Raw genomic sequence first — 25,000 nt, 5'->3', positions numbered from 1 at the left:
CGCGTTCTGCTGTCGCTGCTGCTGCTGCTGCTGCTGCTGCTGCTGCTGCTGTTGGCAGTGCAGCCGTCAGCGCCACTTCTGTCGGACCTACTGACGCCGCATGAATTCTTGTTGAAACTGCCACTGTTACAGCTGCTATTATAGGCGGATAGAGCCAGGAACCAAGTGAAGCGGGATAAACTAAAAGGCAAAAGATTGAATAAGATAGCATCCGATTTTTGCCAGCGTACTACATTCGGAGCAGTGGAGTGCGTCTGTTCTACTCGATATGAACACCTGGCATATTTGTATCTTTCGGGCGGAACACATCGCGACGACCTGACGTCAACTTAAGCTCTTAATAACATTGCTAAGTTGAACTTCATCGAGATGACGCGAGCGACTTCATCGATGGGGTGCTAAAGTCAGAGAATAAGCATGAGAGGAAAGCTACAGCGCAATAATTCACGATCGCTCTGCAGCAAGGGTGTACTTCGTCAATATTTATACTATGATACGTACCCTGGCAATAATGTACGTGGTCACGATGCGTGTTTCTGCAAATGTAACTTGTGCAGTATATGTGGTCGTTTGCATGCTCACTGCTTAATATAGATATAATAAAGTAATCATACATTGACCTTTGCTAGCACGTTGCATGCACGTGCGCCACTTGTCGCTGGCCACAGGTCGCGTGCTGCTACTGTATGGCGACACTCATTGAGCCGTTAGCGCTCCGGCCTTGTTCCTCCTGGAACCTCGGCTACCGATTGCATTTCAGGTGCTTGTATGTTCACGCCCATGTACACATGGGCATACTTATTTCTTGGACGAGCGAGCAAATTAGGATCGTATTGCAGTTAGGGATCGGTGCTGTGTAAGCTACCCTCATGGCATGTAATTCCTTTTATTGCATATGTTAAAACTGTTGTGACATGCTCTGCGTTCCGCTTGATTTTTCCTGTTGTTTTTTGTGCACCGATCTTGTTGCTGGTTTATAATATTTCGCTTCTCTTGCATTTATTTGTCTATCGATTTATTTATCCACACATTTATCAGTGCACTGATTAGAATACATACGGAATGGGTCGCAAATGTCGGAGACCTCGAAAAGCAGATGCTAGAAGAGAGCTGTGTAAAACTGCTCTACCAGTGATGACACAAGTGGTAGCGCTAATGGCTGTCGCCGCCAGATCTTTCACTGAAACCAAGCACCAACAACAATATCGACAACAGAAGTTGCAGGCTTCTGCAGGAGAAGTAGCTGCTTTGCTTCCCAAGTTTCAGCAGCAATAGCAGATTCCCATTACGCGTTTGTCCAACCATATAGCAAACGGATTGTCTGAGCGAACGCCCCCTTCCTACCGCCCGTTTGGCCCGTGAGGCTGATGAGTGTGTGCTTGCCACCTGCCAGTTTCCTTTATCTTTTTAGCTGGAGGTGACAGCTGACTGCTTGCTATTCATACGAAGGCTGAATAGTAGAAGCCGTAAGAGGTAAGGGTACACAAAGGCCAGGGTCAGACAAGCGCGCGAACAGGCGACAAAGTCAGTCAGCAGCAGCTGTAGCAGGGAGGCGGGCCGTCTCTACCGATATTGGCAGCGTGCGAAGTGAGATAGTCTTGCCGGTTCGTTCTTCACCACTGCTTGCTTAGTAGTCCGTCTGTCTGGCCGATGTCAGCTACACACGAGACAAGAGAGAGTGTGACACAGAAAGATAAATAGAGAGAGAGAGCGAGAGGGACTAAGCGAGAAAAGAGAAAGGGGTTGCAACCAACTGAGGGCCGAGGCGCAGAGTCGTACAGAGCGGGGTGAGTGGAGTAGCGCGTGTACCCGGAGCTCAGCGAGAGAGTGCCCGCCGGGGGTGCGCGCTAAATTTGTCGTCAAGGCCCGGCCCGTGCGGGTGCCGTGCATTGCCATGTGCCGGTAACACCATCAACAGTGCTACGTAGCCGCAAGCGTAAGAAAAGTCACTGTCTCTAGTACCGTCACGCGTCCTCCGAAACCCACCGATTCAGCTCGTACGCTCTGACGCCGAAAGCACAATAACAACAACAAACAATCGAAGTGGAACAGATGTATGCCGATCATCCAAACAGTGCCCATAAACAGCCAATAACGACGACGCGTGCATCACGTCAATGTCGTCTTGAAGTCATCCCAATATCGGACGCGGGCGTTGTTATAGAGTTGTTCTGTTCTACAGTGTTCAGCATTTAGAATACGTCGCGCAGTATCATGCGTTGCATGAAGCAAAAGCTTGTTAGGCAGAGTTCGACGTACTTCAGCGACTACATGCGACCGCGCGATGAGTCACTGTACACGGGTCAAGAAGGAAACAATAAACCAGGTTCTTGTGTGTTCACTAAAGCAATAACAAAACAACTGTAGGTAGTCAAATCATATATACAAATCGGGGTTATATATATATATATAGATAGACGGGATTATTGTACCTTGCACAAATTTAACGTTGCACTCACCATGTTTAGGCGCTATCAGCTGACTATTGTCCTAAATGTAGCAGAGGTGTCCATGCTGTACCTGCGGTACACTGAGGTGTCACTGGGGTTGCTCTTGTTTGCGCAGATTTTTCCGTTATGCGCTGTTCTCCGTCTAGAATCCTCACTGTACACTTGCTGACACAAAGCGGCGGTGATGCTCGAACGGCTTAAGCAAAATCGAGACGGCCCACTGTGCGTTACTTTGCTCCCTGTACGTTTTCTGCACTTTTCATGTTACGCACTTGTGCGGCACCTCCAAACAATCCATTCAATCTAACTGGAAATCCACCCTAAGTGCAGTCGCGACCGTATAACAATTATAGGCAAGCGATCCAACTAAACGAAAAAACGAGCCAAAGCACTGGTCAGCAGAGTTGACGACTTTTTGTTCATTGTCATTTCATTATTATATAACATATGACGAAGCCTAAGCAGCAGAAACACAAGGATAACAAGCAACGATCGATGAGATGATGGAAGCTTCGGTAACAACTGCAACAATAACAATTTACAATTAAACAATGTAATCCGTAACACGTCGAAGGGGATATTGCCTAGCCAATTGTCACTCACTATGAACTTTCTTCTATGCTGCTATAATATGCAACGACAAATGATGGGCCTTCTCCCGCGCGTTAATGATGGTTCGCTCAACTGGCAACCGTCTGGTCTGATGTTTTGACGCTTCCCACCCTTTAACTCCTCATCTAACTTGCAGTTTCCCTCATCCAGTTGCTTGTAGCATATAGCAGTATATAGTTGTAACAGGAGCAACAGCAGCAAGGGGGTCGTCGTCGTCGTTGAGCTAGATGTTTTCAACCGTACAACAATTAGCAAGACACGCCCGCACTCACACATCCGGCTGACGTCAATAGCAACATGTGTCCGCGTCCGCTGCAATCCTAACTAGTCGAACTCTTTCAGCTCGACGATTTCGAGTCGTAACTGCACCAACATCCCGTCAGCTGCGGCGGCGATGGTACCAACAGCGGCAGAAATGTCTCCTGAATGCGCAGAAGCGCGCGTTCCTGTACTGCTGCTGCTGCTGTCAATGCTGGAATCAACAGTGGCAGGAACAGTGGCACTAGTCGAAGAGGCAATGGCTACCAGCAACGACGGACAGCTCCAGCATACAGTAACAAGTGCAGGGCTGCTGACTCTACTCGACTCTAGCTCTAGCTAGCTTCCCCAACTCGTCGAAAGCCCGCCTGACTGATTGGCCGACGTTAGACAAGCCAAGTAGCAACAGAACAAGCCAGGACCGGCTGCTGCTTGTTGTCTGCCTGGGTGTAAACTGGTGAGTGCTGCTGCTGTCGGCACGCAAGACAGCAGGACCCTTCCTCCTCACGAGGACGAAGACGATGACGTCGTCCTCTCGTGTCTTCCCAGTATGATGGTTATTACGAGCACCGGCACCACTACCAAAACTACTTGTACTAGTGAAGCCGTCGGCTACAACAACGACTTGCTGTGTTTTCAATAGCCAGCGAAACGGCCTGCGGGAGCCGACGAGTCACAACACGGCGCGGCGCGGCGCGGCGAGGCGAGGAGAGCGGGTCGGTACACACACAGCAGCGGCACCCACTCAGACTGGTCGCGCGCGAAAGCACACTACTGGCAAACGGCCAGCAACAGCAGCAAAATGGCAAGGGGCAGACCGAGGACTCCACGAACGGCTACTTATTTCAATAACAACGCCAGCAAACAATTTGATCCTTGCTTCAGGCAAGCTCTCCATTCACTAGATCTGCTACAGAATGCTGCCAAACTGTCAACGCTCTGATCTGCACTCACGCACTCTGTGTTGCTAACAGAGGACTTTGAAGTAGCAGGAACCATCAGTCGATCGTATGAGTGAGCGCCAATCGTGTCTGCGCCGGAGGCGACTTCTGAAGCAAACTATCTGACCCTCTCTACGTCGGGGCTTTCGGCAGTTTAGTTGCTTTTCTAGTACTGGTACTTCTGTGTTAATTAATGCTATTGCTACGCTTGTCGTCGTCGTGGTCGTCTACTCGTCTTAAGTGGATTTTAGCCTTCTGCTTAGGAGCTTTTCGATTGGTTCGGCTATTTAGCGCGCTGTCACCGTTTTTCCTGTCGCGTATGACGCCGATGCCGTCTATTCTGCGGTGAACTTATTCGAATATTATACTAGGATAGTAATGGTGATTGAAACGAATCAGACTGCGCAGGATCACCGGCGACCGTCTAGAGCAAATTTACCGTCGTCATCGTCGTCGTCGTCGTCGTCGTCGTCGTCGTCGTCGTCGTCGTCGTCGTCGCCGTCGTCGTCGTCGTCGTCGTCGTCGTCGTCGTCGTCGTCGTCGTCGCCGTCGTCGTCGTCGTGACAGTCGTCATATAGTAATAATAGTGATGGCAAATCTATCTAACGGTGGTCGTAGCGTAGGTGTAAAACTGACACAAAAAAGAGATCATCCCGTTCAGTCATTGCTCCGTTATGGTCGACGACAACAACTCTACGCTGATAGCAATAGAAGCATTATGGAATTGAGTGCGTCACGTTCTCACGGTAACTTTCCATCTTCCATAACGGACACGTAACTGTATAAATAGGGCACAAATGCTGCTGCTGCTTCTGTTACATGAGGTCACTTGAAAGTTCAGCTGAGGTCGGTGTTTGGGTAAGGCTCTTATTCCGTATTTGCTATCGTTTGTGCTTTCCTATCCGAGAATACGATGCTGTAGAGGCTGCTACAAGATTGGTGTTACAGCTACTAAATGCTTTCGACAACTAGATATAGAATTTAGTTCTACAGTTGTTATTTTGTGTGTTTCTGTCCGTCTACTCGTTTCTGGTGCCTTCGTTTTTGTTGCACTGACGGACGAACGAACGACACTTTCAGGCGGGGCGACGATCGGCCGTCGTGGCAGCTGTGTGTACGGCGGAGGTATTATGGCGGCAAACGTTAGCGTACGAATGGACAACCAGTCGGTCAGTTAGTATGGATTGCGTACAACAAACACTAGACGGTGACATAAACGCTAGTTATAGCCACAGCAGCGGTTCGGACTGCGGCAGCGACAAAGTTAGCACATACAAACAAACACGCGCACTTGGTTTGTCACGCTGCCTCTTTGCTTTTCTGTTGTTGTCGCTCTCTGAATGCAGAGGTTCCGCTGCAAACTTGAGGATCAGCCTTGCACACAACGTTATTCCAGGTCGACAGTCAACGACTGGTTGCACTGTGATTAGCGGTCACCACAGTTGTTTTTACTGCGACTATTTTCGTCAAATGCGCGCGCGCACACACACACACACATACACACACACACACATACACACACGACACCCTATTGCATAAAAACGATCTAATAACACGATAATACGAAGCTGGGTCAACGACAGTAAGATGCACCGGTTAACGTGTACGCCGATAAAATAAGTTGTAGGCTCAAACTTCTTCTTTCATTCGGTCGTCTTCTTGAAACCAGTATAACACGAAACTCCAACGGACTTCAATGAACTGGCGACGGGGTGGGTGACCGCTCAAAAAGAGAGGACCTAACGAACGATACAACAATGCTCGATAAAGCAACAGTGATAATAATTTCACTTACGACAAATAACAGCAACGCCTTCGAGCGCGGCCACTCAGAGCAACACCATGCATGCAGTCAGTCACTGAGACATAACAGCGAGACGAAGTGGGGTTGCCGTTATGATCTTGCAAATCACGCACCTGTGTCGCCGCACCGGGTCTGCAAATAGATTGCCCTTATTTTTCGTTCGTTTAGCCCAATTTGCGGCTCAACTCAGTTCGCGACGATACAATAACTACTACTCCTGTCAATGCTATTAGCAGATATAGTAATAACTATTTAGTTGACGGGACATTGTTACAGCAACCGGGTGCTGTCATCACCTGTCGATCGGCAACCTGCGATCGTTTGTTTGTTTGTTAGCGTAACCATCTGCGATGATCGGTTTTGCTAATAGCGCCGCTTGCACCGTTAACGTATTAAAGCAATTGTGTAGATTGATTGGAGTTAGTGACAGGTTAAAAGGTCTTCCTTTTTATGACAGGTACAGTTGCTCTGCAGCATTGAAAGCATTTCTTATTCGCTCTACTATACCCCGTTCGTACTACCAGTTCTGTTTTGAAGAACACCTGTCGCCGCCACTCCTGCCGTATACTTTGGCACACGTCAGCAAGCGTAACAGCATGCTCTGCGCCACCTATTCAAGCTCTCGGTACGTTGTATTTGTCATGCCAAAATAACAGATCCGTTTTGGCAGCGACAGCAATAACACGGACAAAACCGCCTTATACTGGCGTGGCCGTCGCTGTCGTTCTCGGTCGCTTCTAGCAGCTATCCAACGAGCAGCAGAAACCGTACAATTGTCACACCGCCTCTACAACTAGCTCTTGTACTATCTGCACGACTGGCGGTATTACTAGTCTAGGCTTTCTGGTAGATCGCTCGCTGCTGCTTGCAATGGACGCGGACAGCGACCGTTCCTCGTGTTCACTCATTCACCGCGGCTGCGTATCCACTTGGTCTGTTTGCCTGAATGGCAGTCCGTCCCTCAGTCAGTCAGTCAGTCATTGGGCAGTCGTCAGTCGGCCGTCCGCACAGCAGCTGCTACATTCACTGTCAGCGTCACTGAACAGCCTCCGCAACGCATCCAGTCACAACCAAAACCACTGTCAATGCTCCTATCCCCACAATGAGCCTTGCCGCTGCTTCTGGCTGGCGACTGAGCAAACGAGCCAACGAGTATCGCCCGCAGCACCACACACAGCAGCGTCTACAAGAGCACGATCGCAACCGACCGCCGACCAGCCTCGTCTTCTGCCGCTGCTGCCCGAGCAGCATCGGCGCTCTTCTTCATTCAATGTTGTGTGGATGGCGGCCGCCGCCGCCGCCGCTGCCGCCGCCGCCGCTGCTGCTGCCGCTGCCGCTGCCGCTGCTGTTGCCGCTGCCGCCGCCGCTGCTGTTGCTGCGCCTCTGCATGAGTAGCGCTCATTGCCGACCTGACTGCCTGTATTTATCTATTATGGTGCTGTGTATGCCAAAGGTCTCGTAGTCGACTCGACACCAGCGAGCGAGTGTCGACTGGTCGTGGCTCGAAGTTGCTAGCTTGCCCGCTCTCGTCCTGTCGTCGTCGTCGTCGTCGTCGTCGTCGTCGCCGTTGTCGTCGTACCTACGAGGAGTCGAGTGGAGTGGTCGAGAGGCGAACGCAGCGGCTGAACGTAGCAGCAGCGGCAGCAGCGCTCCCTAGATCAGGTGGGCTTCCACATACAACAGCTAGGGATCGCTATGAGCTCCGCCAATGGCGGCGAAGAATAACTCGCCATCGGAAAGGGCAAAACCCGCCAAGCGGGAGAGTGCAGCGCGTGAGCGAGCAAGCGATCGAGCGATGACCACACAGGACACAAGCGAATACACACACGGCCACGCAGTCAGTTACACAGCGAATAGCGTTGACGGAGAAGGTACCAGCTGCACCGGCAGGACAGAAGATGTACTGGACTCAAACGCTGGAATGGTAGGGTTTAGCACAGTAGTGGAAGTAGTCGAAAGAGCCAGGTGTTGGCTATGAGATTAAACAGACCCAGTTGAACGGCACTTTCTATCTATAAACTATTAAAGATCCGTGGCTGTCCGTCTGACCGTTGGCTAGTTTTTCAAAAAAAAAGCGGTCTATGTTGAACGGTTGCTTTGATTGATTTTTATAGGTTGGTGGAATACTACTCTGGGGTATGCTGCGCCCTATACATCGGCAATGAATTGCGTATTCTTAAAATAGACATTTCTCCCGGCTGCCACTTTATTGCCGTTATCTTGTCGTCTGAGTGGCCTGCTGGCCAAAGCGAGGGGAAAGGGCAAAGTTAGCAATCTGCTTTCTGGTCAGTTCTAACGAGGACCGCTTTGCGGACCAGGACCGACACCCATATATCTTATATGGATGGTTCAACACAGCACAAGTTGTGCTAATAGAAGTTGCTGAAGTTTCTGCTGGTGGCAGCGATTATAATACTGTTGGCACGGTCGAGTGCGTGGCAAACTAACTGAAGCTGGTGACGAGCGAAAACGAACAAGAAAGTTTTTCGCTGTCGGAAGACGGCAAATCGAGAGGGAATGCAGCGAGCCAATAAGGAAGGCGCAGGAGAACGTGCGTACCTTGTCTGATATTGCAACTGCTAACGTCGGATCGGTTATTGTTGTGGAACTCAGACCGTCTTCCCGCTTTTCACCTGCTCACCCTTATCCCTCCCTCTTGCGCGTTCCAGGCATTCTCTACGCCCTCAGAGTTCTGGAGACGACCTTTGCGTGATGCTAATGAGTTCAGGCGTGCCTTGAGCGAACCGTGTACATGTGTATCGGAATATGTGAGCATGGTACGTACGGCCGGCTCAACTTCAAGTGAGTATGCAGATTCTGGATGAATGCCTAAAGTACGCCATACGGAGTTCTCTTGACAGCAAAGTAGTAAAAGGCTGTTTAGAGATTCTACAATAAATTCGGTAACAGGTAGCAAGAGCCAAGCACTAATCGGCACTGATTTAGGCGAAAGGTTTACAGCATCAAAAGCTTGTCGAAGTGCTAAGCTGTAAGGGCGCTGTAACATGTGGTAGCTGGAACTGCAAGATGCAAAAAACCATGAAATAATTGAAACAAAGGAGTTTATCCACTTCTTGTAGCAACAACGCATACCTAATATATTAATTTTCGCAAATCGATCATGTCTTAACAATAGAAGGATTACATCCCCTATATTGTGCGTAATTCGTGAACTTAAATTATAGGTCAAATGGCAAATGTTATTATATTTCTATTTAATTTCTGATTCGGTTTACCTTGTAAATAAATGAAATTTCAGCTTGTCGATGGTATATTCTTCTACCTTGTTCCACTTCACCGTAAATTTCAAATATGATTTTTTCGGTGGAGCCTTTACGGTGTTTCCACTTCTACAATCGTCTTAGCAACGTCGTTTCTGTGGTCAGCTTCAATAGCAATCATTCGCTTATTAACGTTTATCAACTTTTTGTACTTTACATTCTAGTGACATTAAAGCATCGTCATTATGATCGGCCGTACAAGACAGCCAATTCTCTCAGTCGATGTCTGCTCTAGTTTAAATTTTTTGTAATAGCAGATCATTATCTTTCTCAATATTCTGCCATCATAGTACGCCATTAGCAAACGGCAATATTTAATTCCCGCCATCCCACACGTACCGCTATCTACTGCCGCTTTTACTGCGACTGCTCAGCCCTATGGTTCAACTCACAACCACCTGTTGGTTTCGGTTACTTTCACAGCCCATCCCATAGCAGCAGCAGCAGCGTCGCCACCGCCGCGGCAGTCGTCGGTAGCGCGCGCTCGGCTGACGCCGGCTTTTGGACACCTTTTCTCTGCCGTTATCATCCAATGCTGCCAATGACATCAGGATTCTGCTGTACTCTACTATATATACAATTCGCGTGCCTTATTATTACTCCGCCTCACGTCTCTACTATGCATTGAATCGAATAAAAATCATCGGCCAGTGTCGTGTTTTCGATGTCGATCAATTCAATGAATCAGCAGTCAGTTCGCGGCCGATTCGATTCGAATCGAATCGACTCGCCAGCAGCTCGGATGCTAGTTTGTTTCTAGATGGCCAGTTCAGCGCTGGCTAACATTGCTGGCAACTAAAAGCCTTGCAGCAATTGTTTATAACCGTCTTCATTCACCAGCTGCTGCAACAGCAGCGGCGCTGACTCTGCTGCTTGCTCGAGCGGCGCTGCCGTCGACGACCGCTACGCCAGTCAACCCGCCGTTGGGTGTCGGGCTTCCGCTAGATTCAGCAGGCACTCAAAGTGCCGTTCAGAAATTCCCCGAACGAGTAGTCGTAGTTGACTGGGCTGCTAGGGACTCGCTGCCAGACGGGCAGCGGTTACGGCGGCATCAACGGGGAGAGGGACAAATGATGAGGCCGCCGCGCCGAATCGGTCTCTGTATCTGCCGTAGGCTACCATCGACAACGGGTTGGCCTTGAAAGAGGCCGCCGTTGCCGAGTCTGCTGCCACTGCTAACGCCAGTGCAGCCAGAACAGGCGACTGGGAAATGCAGCAAGCACGCAGCAGAAGCAATGGTGGTGCGGCAGCCCGGCTGAAAAGAGAACAGGCAAGCAACAACAAGGCTAGTCGTCGTCTCTCATTTTGTCGACTTGCTAAGTTTTTGTGTGAAAAGTTGCCCCCCTGGTTAAGCTAGCTAGTTCTTGATTGCTGGTTGGTAACTGGCAGTGGTGGTGTGCCGGAGGCCTGGTGAAAGGGAGTAACATCTTGCCCTGTATTGTGATGGCCTGGCCAGGCCACTGGTGGCGCTAACCAATAGCAGGGAGAGGAGCGGGCGCTGACCGGACGGGCAGGAGCACTCCACAGGATCGTGCATCGTAGCGTATAGTAAAGCTACTACTGCTCGTTCCTCCTTGTTTGACCGGTATGAGGGAAAGAAGGCAAAAGACCTTGGGGAGAGGAGTGGGGGTGATAAAGGGGCAAGAGTGAGAAAAACAGGTACAAACAAGCAAGGAAAAAGAAAGATGCAGGAGGATAGAAACGGTACGTCGAGGAGAGAAACCGTACTGACTATAAGCTTAATGTTGTTAGCTGACACTTCTAATGCGTACTGCCCCCTGATCGCATTTGCTGAGTGTACGAAATATACATAACTGCTGACCACCACTGTTAATGTTTCTATTGCGGCCACAGCAACGCTTACTGCGAGAAAAGAACCGACATTTCGGGTTCTACGTTCGGTACTTACTATGCCGTTACAGATCACTTCAAACGGCTGACTTCCAGTACGAAACATACAAGTCTGTCCACGCCCGATTTCCAATCAAAAAACCAACATTATTAATACTGAAAATTTCATGCTTCAGACTTTACGCCTGAGACCCCTGTTGGCTATTACACAACAACTACTGTTACAGTATAACTGCTACTGTTACCTGTTCGAGTGCGCGGAGTATTTAGCTATTTTTTTTGCTGACGATGTATTAAAACCCTGTATATATATATATACAGGGTTTTGATAAATGTCTGAAAGCCGGCGGACCTCGGCGGCCGTACACGGCCTTCAGCGCTAGCGGAAACTAACCGTAAAGCGCAAATATTCTACTGCCGTATCACGTCGGAACGGCCGAATGTATGCCGAATATGGGATTACAAGGTTTGTATTTACAGACCCGATAACCTTCGTTGACGTAGCCCAGTTTGACCAGTGCTATCGGAAGAGGGGTCTGCATACGTAGTACGGGCTCTTCTAATGATGATCAATGAGACCTAAAAAGAGAAAAGGAAGAACTGATATCGAATATCAAGACTGGTGCTAGACAGTGAAGGATTCTTCTAATGTTATACAAAACATACATATATAAACAAAAGAAGATCCCCAGACGAGTCTACAGTACCCCTACTTCGTCTCTTGCCTGTCCAAGTTTCAACGCGATGCGCACGTACGGCTCCACTTGATGACCACTATTGCTGCTGGCGCTATTGCCACAGCAGCCGCCGCCGTCTCTTCTCAGTGCAATGTCTTGGATCTTCCAGCCGGGTAGACTAGTCCAGGTCAAGCAGGCCACGAGCTGTAGGTAAAAACGAAAAGGTTATTCGAATAAGGGCTTCTGCGATAGCTAGGATCAGCCAGACAGAAACACCCAGAAGGAGGCTGATGCAGTTGAGTGGAGGTTATAGAGAACTAATTGCAAAGAGCAGAGCAGCAAAAGCAGCAGCGCTATTTGTACCAAGAAGAGCTAATGCAGATGAAGGCGTCGCTGATTCTATTGTACATACGCGCAATGAATGCTTTCGATTCGATGAGAGAACTGCGGGTAAATAAGAGAGCAGCTGACCTAATAACGGCGAAAGCGCCCATTTTCACGTAGGCAGATGAAATATGGCTGCCGATCTTCTTCCATTATGGCCTGCTGTTTTTTCACACTCAGAAAAATAGGTTCAATGTATCTTAAGGCAGCTCCATGCTCTAACAACACATAAAAAAATTCTGTCACTTTCAACACAGTTCGTCAATACTGATTAATTCTAATTAATAATATTAATATATATACGAAATAAGGACATTTCTTTTGGATTGCAAGAACAGTTCCGCGGCCTTCTAAGTCGACCTCATCGACATGGTTAAATGTTGCTGTTTACGAAATTTTTTATCCACACGGATATCTTATGTACAAAACCCTAGACGCTCTTCGTAAAGGCAACAATGGAAAAGGCTAGCCAAAGTTGTTGGTACGATAGTACCCACTCCGAAGTTTGTCGGTTTATCATGCGAAAAGATTGTCTTCATAGCACTTTTGTTGTGTTCTTTCAAGGCTCGGAATGATCTTAGAAGAAGTAAACGTATTACTCCGACGCTATATTTTTCCATTCATAACTTGTATCTGTATAGCAATCAACACGTCCGTGAAATAGGGATTTAATTTTGAGAGATCTACAAGTAACTCTCTGTAAGTAGAACGCATAATACTCGTCATCCATCTGTGTGAATCTTCACAGGTAGGTATTCCTTAGAATATCTAAGCCTTTGTTCCGAACAGGCTGCTAGTTTAATCTGTTCGGAACGACAGTGAAAATTATTTTTGCATGTAGATAATCTCGAAAGACTGTGATCAACTATGTCAAGCCTGAAAATAGTCTTTTGTCGAGATATCCTATTAAGGGCTCCACTATAGACTTCGTCCTGCGTTCCTGTATCCACAATCGCCAAACTTCAAGTCATTTTTGTGAATAGCGAAAGTCCTCATCAAAAATGAAGCCATACTTTATAACGTATAGCATATGTCAGTAAGCACATCCAAGATTCATTAGATGACATCCGGCGATAGTACCTATTTTGGATGTAAATTGGTATCACACATGTTTGGTAGATTGAACCTTTTAGAACTACTGATTTTCATGCAGCGGTTCAACGTCTTGCAGTTGGTTTCTCGTTTGGTAGCGTCTCAAGTAATAACGTGTCTCGACGATACCGGCGTAAGGCTGCATTGTACGTTCCACAACAGGAACCGCTGAATCTCGACCTATTGTAAAAATTTTTCAGTCAGCTGTTGGTCGAAAAACGCCTTTTTAGCTGCTTTCTAATATTTCAGAGAGGACCACTACCGTTCTGAACCAACAAAGTAACCCTTTTAAAAGCAGAAGCTCAGGCAATACACCCAAAAAGCGTAGCATTTGAAAATGTTGAGGACGGACGTCTAGATGCAATTGCTACGCACTCATCTATTCCATATATATGAAAAGTAAACCTCTATTGGCCGTTTTTGATGCCTCTCCATATATTTCTACGGCGTTATTTGGTTTGCTCTTCGAGAAGTGAAACAGTACATAAATAGTTTTCTGTCCGCAAATAATAAACGTGAAAACCTAGTTAATTTTCGGATCAAGCTTACGCAGCGTAAGTCAAGGTATTTCAGATAGCTCTATGCGTTCCTTAGCTCAAAGTATCTAAAAGCCATATTCGTACATAGTATAATTCTACTTTCGCGTGAATTGTCTTGAGGACTGGTCCATAATTTTTTAAGAGTCGAAGTTTCAAGTACTCATGTAGTTACGATATATTCAGGTAAACAAATGGAATATGTTCAGGACCAACGACAATGTAGGTAAAATGTCCTGTGTGTCATTTCCGCACTACTTCTCAGTTGCGATAACTAGAAATTCGCTCTCCGAACTTAAACTCACCTATTTTTAACTTAAACTCATCTATTTTCCTATGTAATAGCTGAATGAGCTTTTTACCATTGCAAATATAGCTTGCGTATGATTTCGTCAAACACTTCGAAGCAAGGTCACCACCCCAAGTTCCTTCCATATCTCAAGCGTCGCGCGCGCGCTAGCATCATTCACAGCGACCCCTTGAAAGGTGAATCGTCTTTTTTATCTGTTTAACATCGCCCCTGCGTTAAGATCTTAAAAACTCAGTCGCTTATGCCCCCCCTCGCACCTCCCTCGTTCTTCCTTGCCGTCCTTCGTCGCACTTCGTTTCGACCTGCATATTCTTCGCGTTCACTAGCTGATTTCCTCGTTCGTAATTGCAACGTCTAGATTGTGTCAATCTACTACACGACTTCCGATAGGTTAATCAGTTAGCATCAAAGATGGTTTTATTTACTCTATCATTCGTAGCGCTCGAGCGGTTCTTTGCATTGTACACGGTGGAGTTCTCCCTAGGAAACAGGCAGTAAGTGCCCTTCGGGTCTCTCTCAACCTAAAACCGGCCATCGTATATCGATTTCAAACTTCTTTCTCGTTTCATCGTGTCATCGTACACGTTCAATTTGTGATCTCGTTTTAACTTAAATCTTTTGCTGTTCTATCTTTCGGAGTTCTCTTTTACTCACCATTCTAGTAAATAGTCAGTGATATCAATAATCATTTGGCTGTTCGCCGTGACTGTTCCTATCGCTGCTGCTGCCGTTTCCATTTGTAGACAATAAAAACAAGAAGTATATTCAGCAGCGGCCGCTTTCCTGTCGCCTGTTGATGACGCTCTCACTGTAGCCGCTATGTTAGCTCGTTGTATTCGAATTGATCGACGCAAAAGAATGGGTCGGAGATACGGGGAGCCAACGAGCGCCACCTGATCGTCGTCGGAGGACGGTCGCCAGCGTTCAAACGGATTGGCGACAACGATCGCTGAACAGCGACGATCGTTCAGTGATAGCAGCAATGCATAGCACACAACGAACCCATAGATCGAGAGTAAAACGGCGACAACATTAACAACGAGGGTTTTCACGAGTGGCAGAGCGTGTTGAAGAACCATCGTCGGCCGCCGCATCGTCGATGGATAAAGAAGCAATAGGAGAAAGAAAGCAAGAGAGGGAGACTGTGGGAAAGAGAGTCAGAGACGGGGGCAATAGCGAAGCTGTTTTGGTAGTTGTAACGATAATGCTGATCTGAAGTGAGAAGCGTAGCGAACAAGGCCCTTGTTGGTTCGCGACGCCTTCGAGCTCGTCCGCTGCTGTGATTTTGTTTGATCGCGCTGAGGCCGCCTGGGGGCCACCTCAGCTGCATCGGCATCGAGGGCAGCGTAATTGCTACCGATCAGCGAGCGAGCGGCAACAGTATCAACAACAGCAGCAGCAGCAGCAGCAGAGGCGGCAGCAACAACAATTGGCAGCTCGTCGGACATGAGGGAGCGCGACGATCTATATATGCGTATAATCTTCTTGTCTCTCGATACACAGCCACACGGCAACTGATGGTACGAGTAAGATCGGACGACTGCTGTTCGCGCCGCCGCTCTCTTCCACGTTGATGGCCCACTGACGATGAACGACAGCAATGGCGCTTAAATCATCAATTTGTACATAATAATAAAAGTCGTTGCCGGGAGTAATAATCATAGGCGAATTAAATAGAATATCATCAGCAGCAACAGCGTTATTGGCACGGCCAGCATTGCTGCTGGTATCATCGTCGCTGTCGTTATCGTCCGCAGAACCAGTAACATCACCCGCCTTCTGATGAATTTCCATTACCGGCGCCAGCGTTACAACAACAACAATGCGTACGTGGGCCAATGCACACCAAAATATTGCGCCGTTGATTAATTTTCTGTTGCCGCTGCCGCTGGCGCGTTTCTATAAGACGACCGACTTGCCGTCCAGTTGATAGATACGTTCGAACGTCCGTATGCCCATGTGTGAGCAAAAAGATATTATCAGCGACGGTCATTGACATCAAAAGATGGCGCTTCTTTTTATTCCTGATTTTATATTGCAAAGAGGGAGAGGTAGCAGCCTCCGAAGTAGATCAAATTTCTTACTAACCCCCAGAAGCATATATGTACACATGTGTATGCACACATAGCATTGCAGGCTCGGTAATGATACTGGCGGTTTTACTGCTGCTATAGTTGAACTAATACGCGCTTTATTACTACGATATGGTCGTTCCAATAAGGGTTATTATGATGCACGGAGACATCGCGAACGTTTTCACTATAATATGTGAAACGTCTTTTTTGTAGTCGTCTTTTTAAAGCGCTAAGGATTAATGCGCTCTTGCAAGATCGGAACATCTGGAGCTACTTCTCTTTTGACCTATCTGACGGAGCCCGAGTGCGTAACTCAAAGTCTCTCCACAGACGAACGAAACTGTGGTCCGATGGTGTTATTAAGCCGCCACTGTTTCTTTGTTACTTTTTGAAAAATATACAACCATTTTGCTGAAGCACAGCGTTTTTGCTTCAGACTCCTCAGGAACGAAACGAGGTAGAGTTGCTTCGTTCTCTGTTTTTCGTGTCTTTTAGTCCCCTGTTTAAGCCTCCTTCGTCTTGTTCCTTCGATTCCTTGTCTCTTGCGCATAATCATCCTGGAAAAATACGAACGGGAACAATACTAATTGGGAAACCCTACGAACCTCTTTAATCCATTGCAATGCGGTCAGCCTTACGGGTTCATTGCTAACTCTATCTTAGTCATCATGAATAATATCCGTACAAATATTTACCGGTTCTCTCGATAGACAATTGATGCTAAAAGATATTGTTGTTTTTTTGCTAGACCACAAGATTGTAGTTAAAAAGACGCAATAGTGTACAGTTACGTGCGGATCAGCAGGTTCCTTGATACATCGTTCCTTTTTCACCAAACAGAAGTTGTCGTACGCTTCTATTAGACCGCATTTGTCCAATTAATCAGGCATGATCGGTAAAGGGTGGCGTAAATCATTACCACACGAACATAATTATTTGTTAGTTTATTGTGGTCATAAAATCGACCTCAAGTGAGCTGCCTTTGGGCTATTTCATGAAGACCATTAGATCTTGCCATGTAGTCCATTGAGGTCGGTCCGAAAGAATGCTGCCAAACCATTTCGAAGTAAGCTCAGTTTCATGTTATTAAAATGATAATGTAATTATAGTTATCAAAGACTCTGTACAACCAAAACACATCTCGCGTCGTACGCGACAAATACTCAATCAATATTGTTAAAACAATGCTAAAAGAATACTTTCTTATCTTTCGTATCTAGCAGATCATAGATGATCAAACTCCTCACTGTAAAAAAAAAATGCAAGGTAAACAAAACACCAAATCTGTAAAGAAACAAACTGTAATTAGTAAAAATCTCTAATTAACGATACTCTCCGACTGTATCAAGCGACACATAAATGCTCTAGCCTAAAAACGAGAGAATAACAATGACTCTAGCAGGATAGGATTCTTTCTGTATAAACATCTATATACATCTCAATTAGGCAATGACATGTAGTCTGTTTGATTTCCCGTCTATATCGTCTCATCGATCCGCATGGATACAAGCTAACAAAAGGAAGAGTAATAGATACATTATCGTTAATAATTAGATCAAAGTGACAGTAAAATTGGCAGTGAGAGAAAAGTAGATCTTGTATAGGTAAAATAGGATGTTGGTAGTCGATCTCATTTGTTTTCGAAATTCCACCAGGGCCTGTTGGTTTTCTGTGGCATCCGGGAGAAGAGTGGTTCCTTGAACTATATCACAATTTTACGAAATGTCGAACATATAGCGAACGATATCTGATCTGTGTAGTCAATTCGATCCCGGTAAAATCGTTTACAATAGTGGTTCGGCTCGTCGCAGATCGACGACGTTTGTTATCTTCACTAACGCATTGTGCATGTAGGAACATTTTGAGTATATAAGTTCTAGTAAAGAGAAACAAGCACGGCAAAATGGAGAGAGAGGTATTTGTTTGGGAAATAGGTGCAACTATCGTACCCTCAGTTGGTGCGCTATTGACATTACAATGTTCATCGAAGCTGGCAGAAATTGCGTCTCCCGAATTGGACGCTAAATTGATCCAGTAAATTATACACCATAAGGATCATCTTTCGATGTCGGCTACCCTTCGAAAACTCAAACAGTCTCCTTTTTGGTTCATCTGAATAAAACATTGGAGAACTTTAAAAAGCCAATTTATTGTTATTAAGAATTGTAAAGTATACTATAAATATACATTTTTTTAACATTCGTCTCCATTTAGTTATAAATGGCATAGTTTGAAAATCTTTCGTTTCGGGTTTTTCGGCTTCAAAAATGCCACCAGACCGATTTATTTTTCCTTTGTTTGTCGGCTACCATTATTGCAGCTACATATATAGTCATTCTTCTTAATGGATTGAGCCACTGCAATTTATTAGTCTCTATATTAACCTACGGTGCTTCTATCGGAGCATTTTGGGCCCATAATTTCAGCTCAAGGACTGCTCAGCTTTCAGATAGCATGTACCACATACAAACATATCAGTAACCGGCTGTACTCGGAATGTGACAAATATAGCAAACAAAAAAATCATATACAGATCTAACGAATACAAAAAGCAACGCGAGATATTAACATTACCATATCCACTACAAAACGGCACCAAATACACTAGCGACAGGCCTGCTTAAGTGGTTAGTTGTATATCGGGCTTTGAAAATCAATAACTTTTGGAATAGGCGGCTCTGGCCAAGAAAATCTGGCCTGTAAGTAGTCTAGTCCTCTTCAAGCGTGTGAGTGAACATCTTTTAATCTCAATGGTGAAAGTTTTGTTTCTGGAAGGCCACAATGCTGTGGAAATTCATAAGAGATTATTGAAGCCATTAAACAGAAATGTCTTGAACGAGAGACCGAGTTCATTGAATGCCAATGAAGGAAGCCGAAAGACAAGAACGTATCGCCACTATCGTTTCACGGGAGCAGAATCTAAGGGCTCTATTGGCCAAAATTCTTATTTTATATGCAACGTGTTACCGAATTGCGACTCAAATACTGGAGGTGCGGAAACGTCAATGAAAAAAGGGCGCCTGTAAATTGACTCCAGGCCAGCTGGAAATGCATTCCCCGTATAATTTACGGGGTTGCTGTCGCCTAGACAAGGCGTGGTGCAATTTCCGCTGTCGATTGAAGCAGAGCGTGGTGTCACTCTGGAGGGAGATCGAGGTTAATGGCAATTTTGGGTTGGTCTGGACGTAAGGTGATGATCGTACGACACCAGGAACATTTGCTACTATAAGATACCCGCCATGAAATAACGAATACCAGCTTCTTTCTGAAGAATTATCTGAAGTTCCTCAAGATATTCAACGATGCCATTGGCACGGTAATCGAAAGCACACAGTTGCTTGATGATAAGGCCAAACCCCATCGCTATGTCGCAATTAGTTCGTGCGTTAAGCAAAGAAATGGCCAATGTTGGCTTCAACTCGATGTAAGTCCGCGTGATTATGGGGCTCAGCATGCCCTAAAAAGGGCAACTGATAAGCAAGCACAGATAAATAGAGATTATACATATGGGAACGCGATAAGAGCCGCTAGAACTTAAACTACCTCAAACATCTATTCATAAAATCATCACTCTAGCCCGACTAGCTAAAAAGTTCTTCAGTTTCAAACTACGACGGATTCACTTGTAACAACGCAATATATATATAATTTGAGCCTTTCCATGTATTTGATTGTACGGTTTAATCGAGTAGAATACAAGATTGCGCATGCGTGCTAATGGATAAGGGATCTTTGTTGATTAGGGTAATTAATATACTAGGTATTCAAATGTGCGATGGCTATAAAATGGCAATAATAATTATTATATATGATATTATAGTAATAATATCAATTATTATTATAGGATCTCGTCTATTTGAAGCGCTTAATAAATAGTAGGGTATTTTTTAATTTGACAGCTGATCACATTGCAGTTGTACATTTGCAAGCAGCATATTAGCAGTATGCTACCGTCTCTGTCACAGTCTAGTTATTAAACTTCACTTTCAACATATTATCCAACATAAACAGTTGGAGTTAGCACCGTTCAGATTTCGAAAGACGAAGGTACTTAATCATTGTCGCAATTTTTTCTATTTTCATTATATATAATGAGAATCTGTTCGTGTTATAAACTGAATCCGACTAAACACAGTGGGTCGTTGAACTGAAACTAAACGCCAGTTGATTTTCCATCATTTCATACAGTAGCATAATGCTCTATACTATGCTATGCACAATGTTTCACCTATTGCAAACCTCCTCCTATTCGATCGATTTTTTCTAATGTAAACACGCTTATTTGCCCATCACGGTGAACCATGGTGGTGGTGGTCGCCGTATTTCGAATAGCGCGAAAATAAACATTTATTTTATTTGCCCGATCTCTAGTGTAGGAAGCTTTGTCCCATTGATGAAGGAGCGCAAAAACCTGAAAAAATAAGAAGGTGAAATTCAACTATGGAGGCCAAGTGATCTTTTTTATTGCTAGCTGGTTAGCAGATCTGATGTGGTAGGTTGGTAACAAAAAAACTGCTCAAACGACAGCAAACCTTTCTGATAAGCGCATTTCGAGCTCTCACAGAATTATATTACTGATGGACCGTACAGTCGATACGCACACTGACTCAGGCAATTGACAGATTGCGCTTCTGGATATTCGTGGCCCAAACGTTACAACTACAGATACTTTACACGACTTACGTATGTTTGCCGTATCGCTACCAACTAAAATAGCGATCTTTGCATCTTCCATCAGACAACCGACGACTGTAAAATGGAAAAGAAGGACTTAATGAGCGTACTTATTATCTGAACGTTTTTCAACGTTTTCCAAGGAAAGTACTACATAAATTCCTCTATAACGGTTACCTTGTGCAGCTGTCGTGCTCTCAGGCCGTGCAATGTATTTGTGCTTTGTACGAGTTGTCAGTATGACTGGGCTAGGTATTACAAGTAGTATATTGTTATCCGGCGATATCCTGGCTATCGTCGCTGCTTGTTACGATTATCATACTTTAACAATTTATCTCGATTAAAAGCTGAAACTTTTGAAGGGCTAAAGTTCCGCGTTAATCTTAGGACGCGCAAAGGTTAGATTTGAAACGTATTGGTTGAACTTTATTGCGTCGGCTGATGGATTTTGAGAGAGACTTGGGCGAGCACACGTACCTGAATTTATCGCGTTTGGCCAAAAGATATTTCTGAAATTTCGGGCTCCGCTTAGATTTCAATAGAGCTGAACTTCAATAAAAAGCACTGCCGAAAATTAAGGAGAACGTATCGCGGCCAATGCGGAAGTATTGTACGTGTCTTAAAACGTTTTATACTTCAACGTACGCGAGTAGAATGTGAGTCGGTATGTTATATACATATGTATGCATGACTTAGGCAGGTGCTAGACAAGTAATAAAATTTCCTAGTCATTCGTAAATGTGTAGCATCTAGACAAAACTATCTAATTATTATATCTTTAGCGTAGATATTATAGTACTACAAACTGCCTGGTCTAGGTCTAATCAGAAGAAAATGTAATATTTTTATGATTATTTTTCCTTTATTATTTCGAGGTTTTGTGGTCGATCACACTGAAAATGGATCCTTATAGCGATCCAGCCCATCAGTTAAACATAATCCTAGAATTCGATTTCTTAGAGCTCATACACGATGTAGTTTAGGTTAGATAGACTCTCAGCTCAAAACGTGACACATGCATATGGACGGATAGAAAATATTTTACATGTCTTTCTGGAGGACAGAACAGCTTTTTGAAATATATCGAACGATTACTGAATTGAAGCTTGAATATACTTCGTATTGTTGCTTAGGGCTATAACGCCGCCGTGTCAAGCGTAGAAACCCTTTGACTCACAGATTAGGGCGTGTGTGTAATATGTCCAATGTCTGGCTGGTTTGCCTAATCAAAAAAAACTTTGGCGCTCGCTCGATAAAAAATAGTGTAATTAAAAATAAATATTACTCGCCTGCGTTTGAGACACTGCAGTTTTATTAAATTCTTTTGCTGCTGAGACTTTTCTATTTGTTGAGAAGAGATGTTACGTTCTACTTGTAATTGACCGTTATAGAAGTCGCTTATTAGCTTGAATACTCTACATTTTGTAAACGAAAAATGTACTACTGAGCGAAACAGGCTAAAGATTTCCTGCAAATCTAAAAATAAACTCCGTTAACTAGTACTATAAAAAGTCGAGACGATGCATTACTTCGAAATGCCTGGCCACTAGTAAAGCAACAAATAAGTAAATAAATATGCCTATCAATAGGCTCGGCTTAGGATTCTCTAGCCAGTATAGATGAAGCGCATTATTCGTCTTGCTTAATTACATTATATTATTAACATACCGTCCATGAAATTAATCAAGAGAATTTCTTGAATTTTCTCTGACTTAAGTTTAGATTATATCAAGAATTGCTACTCGCCATTCAACGAGTCTAACCCCAGGAGCACCTGCGACGAACTCCGAACACCAACTTAAACCTGCACCAAATGGCCTCGCCAGACAAACAGTTAATGGAAGTCGTCCACATGTGCCTCCTGACGGTGATATTGTCTTTCCTTTATTTTGATTTGTGTCTACCGTACACATTCATGAGGATGCTATGCAAATTAGTGGCTGGGAACGGAGGAAGTTCCCGTTGCTCTCTTTTTTACGTTCGTTTTTTTAATAATTAACACAGTAGTTCCAGTTCTAATGAGCGGAACTTTCCTGCTAGATAACTAACGCGTCAGATTGTTTATCCTGTCATTTCGAGTTCCGACTGTAGGCTGAATCTCATTAATATCACTTCAATATTCCTAATACTGTGCGTGTTGAAGAAGCGTGGTTTTTCTACGTTAAAAGCATTTGAAATACTTCTATATAAAAGACTTCAAGTCTCTAGGATCTGTTCAACTGGTACAATACGTCAAATAGAAAACGTATTTATTTTAATTAAGAAGTGTAGAAGAATTATATCTTCGAACTTATAGAAGGATTTTATCAACGAAGCTTAATTGTATGATTATTTAAAAAGACCAACGCTAAAACTGATTTAAAAATGGTCTTAACAGGCGACAATAAAAATATTGCGGGTGAATATAGAGTCATACATATAAAAATGGTTTAATGTATTATTTAATGCATTTCTAATGGCAAGAACTCCGGCTAAAGTTAAACTGCAACAAATGGTTCTTTAAGAAGGAAAAGTCAATGTTTCACAGTGGATAATTTTAATTCTAAGCAAGGAAGCTTACCTGATAGGAGAAAACGATAAAACAAATAACTCTGGTTACACCATGAAGTTGTGTGTACTTCATGTAACAAATACTCGCTGGTATATCTGACGTATAGATACTTGACAGCCCTCACTGCCGAATGGCCTGGCAATAAGCCGAAATGCTCGTGCAGTAATAGACGGCCGGGCTTCATTTCGTCTATATGATAAGCACGAAGTACATTACTTGCGCTAGTTAAATATAACTACCAAGTGAGTTGATATGAGAAACTTAAATAATCATTAAATCTATCGAATATAAATTTCATTCATAGTTGTGACTCCTTACAGCAGCGCCATTGAGGTATAAAGGGTCATCATTATTAGTAAGAAACGGCTATCAAATAACTACTACTAATTCGTAATTAGCTCGAAGAATTCTTTTTTAAGCTAGAGTGCAAGGCGACTGCGTGCGCAGTCTAAACGCTTTGAGCTTTGTTGGATCTGGCTTGAACAAGCAAAGCCCCAGCATTCTGGCACTTCATTAGAACCTAAAATATAGCAATTTCTTCCATTTTTCTTTTCTTTTTAATTTTTTAATAGAAGTAGTCTTGTACACCTATCATAAATATGATACCTTTGAGCTACGAACACGAAACATCTTATAGTACCATCTATATATATATATATACGGGCAAAAATCAAAGTTAGCTACAATGACTTGAATTTATTGTGTCCTCATTTTTGTTGGCTTTATTTCGTCTTATAGCTAGTTCGTCGTTGACTCGTTGCATTACTCATTTTTTTTTCCTATTGTCTATTTTAATGTGTATTAGATATGCCTATTGCACAAAACATATTGTTTATGTCTGTATTATGACTATATACACCATATGGTACATGTTTAGCACTGAATAGTCATTACAATATGGCCGTCTTTTTTCGTTTGCTGTCTGCTCTCGCACTTGTTGATTCTGTTTGCATAAGTGAGACATTGTCATCTTCAAACACACTACAACAGGCTAATTGACCCCTACTCAACAACATAATCGCCTCTCCATTTCTAGTACGGAGGGCTGACCTCAACGAACGATGAGACAAATTTTCAGCGACATCCGATCTACGCCATCTCAGTAACGTTGGTCGCACCTAACGTTGATCAATAATAATAACAATCTAACAATAATTATGCTAAAGGTGTTCCCTTTACGTCTTTTTCCAGTGGTTATTATAAAAACATACGTAATATGGCCGAGAACGTACGTATATATATGTTCTGTTCATGCCATTGTCCTAACGCTGCTTCAATTAAAAAGTGAAATTACAAGCTTTGATTACCTTCTCTACATCAACATGCCACGTACGTATGCGCATCCTCGATCGAAGAACCTCTTTGAAGAACATTTTGATTAAAATTGTTACGTTCCTTTGGCCTGTAATAGTTGTGGATGACGATAACGTAATAATAGTAATAATGATTGTTATTATTATTCTACAGTGGTATGAATGTGTGCTGTTTTTGTGCTGCAACTTAA

The 25,000-nt window shown here is 44.3% G+C and overlaps 2 protein-coding genes across 19 annotated transcripts in view; one reads left to right on the top strand and one right to left on the bottom strand.

Moving 5' to 3' along the window:
- The window catches only part of LOC111250841 (uncharacterized), an 86,016-nt gene extending 83,416 nt beyond the window's left edge, over positions 1–2,600 (bottom strand). The window contains exon 1 of the mRNA XM_022806672.2: positions 2,460–2,600. Within this exon, the coding sequence (XP_022662407.1) occupies positions 2,460–2,462 (3 nt within the window). The 5' untranslated portion in view covers positions 2,463–2,600. The remainder of the gene's footprint in view (positions 1–2,459) is intronic.
- Positions 2,601–7,417: 4,817 nt separating this feature from the next.
- The window catches only part of LOC111250628 (uncharacterized), a 55,046-nt gene continuing 37,463 nt past the window's right edge, over positions 7,418–25,000 (top strand). For 10 of the 18 annotated variants that reach the window (XM_086989603.1, XM_086989593.1, XM_086989602.1 and 7 more), the window contains exons 1-2: positions 7,774–7,989; positions 8,735–8,842. In XM_086989603.1, coding sequence (XP_086845729.1) covers positions 7,774–7,989; positions 8,735–8,842 — 324 coding nt within the window. The other 8 variants (XM_086989590.1, XM_086989592.1, XM_086989591.1 and 5 more) reach the window with 4 other exon arrangements.

This window comes from Varroa destructor, unplaced genomic scaffold (genome assembly GCF_002443255.2).
Source record: "Varroa destructor unplaced genomic scaffold, Vdes_3.0 BEIS01000005.1, whole genome shotgun sequence".
Taxonomy (NCBI): Eukaryota; Metazoa; Arthropoda; class Arachnida; order Mesostigmata; family Varroidae; genus Varroa; species Varroa destructor.
This window is presented reverse-complemented; position numbering and strand designations above follow the sequence as displayed.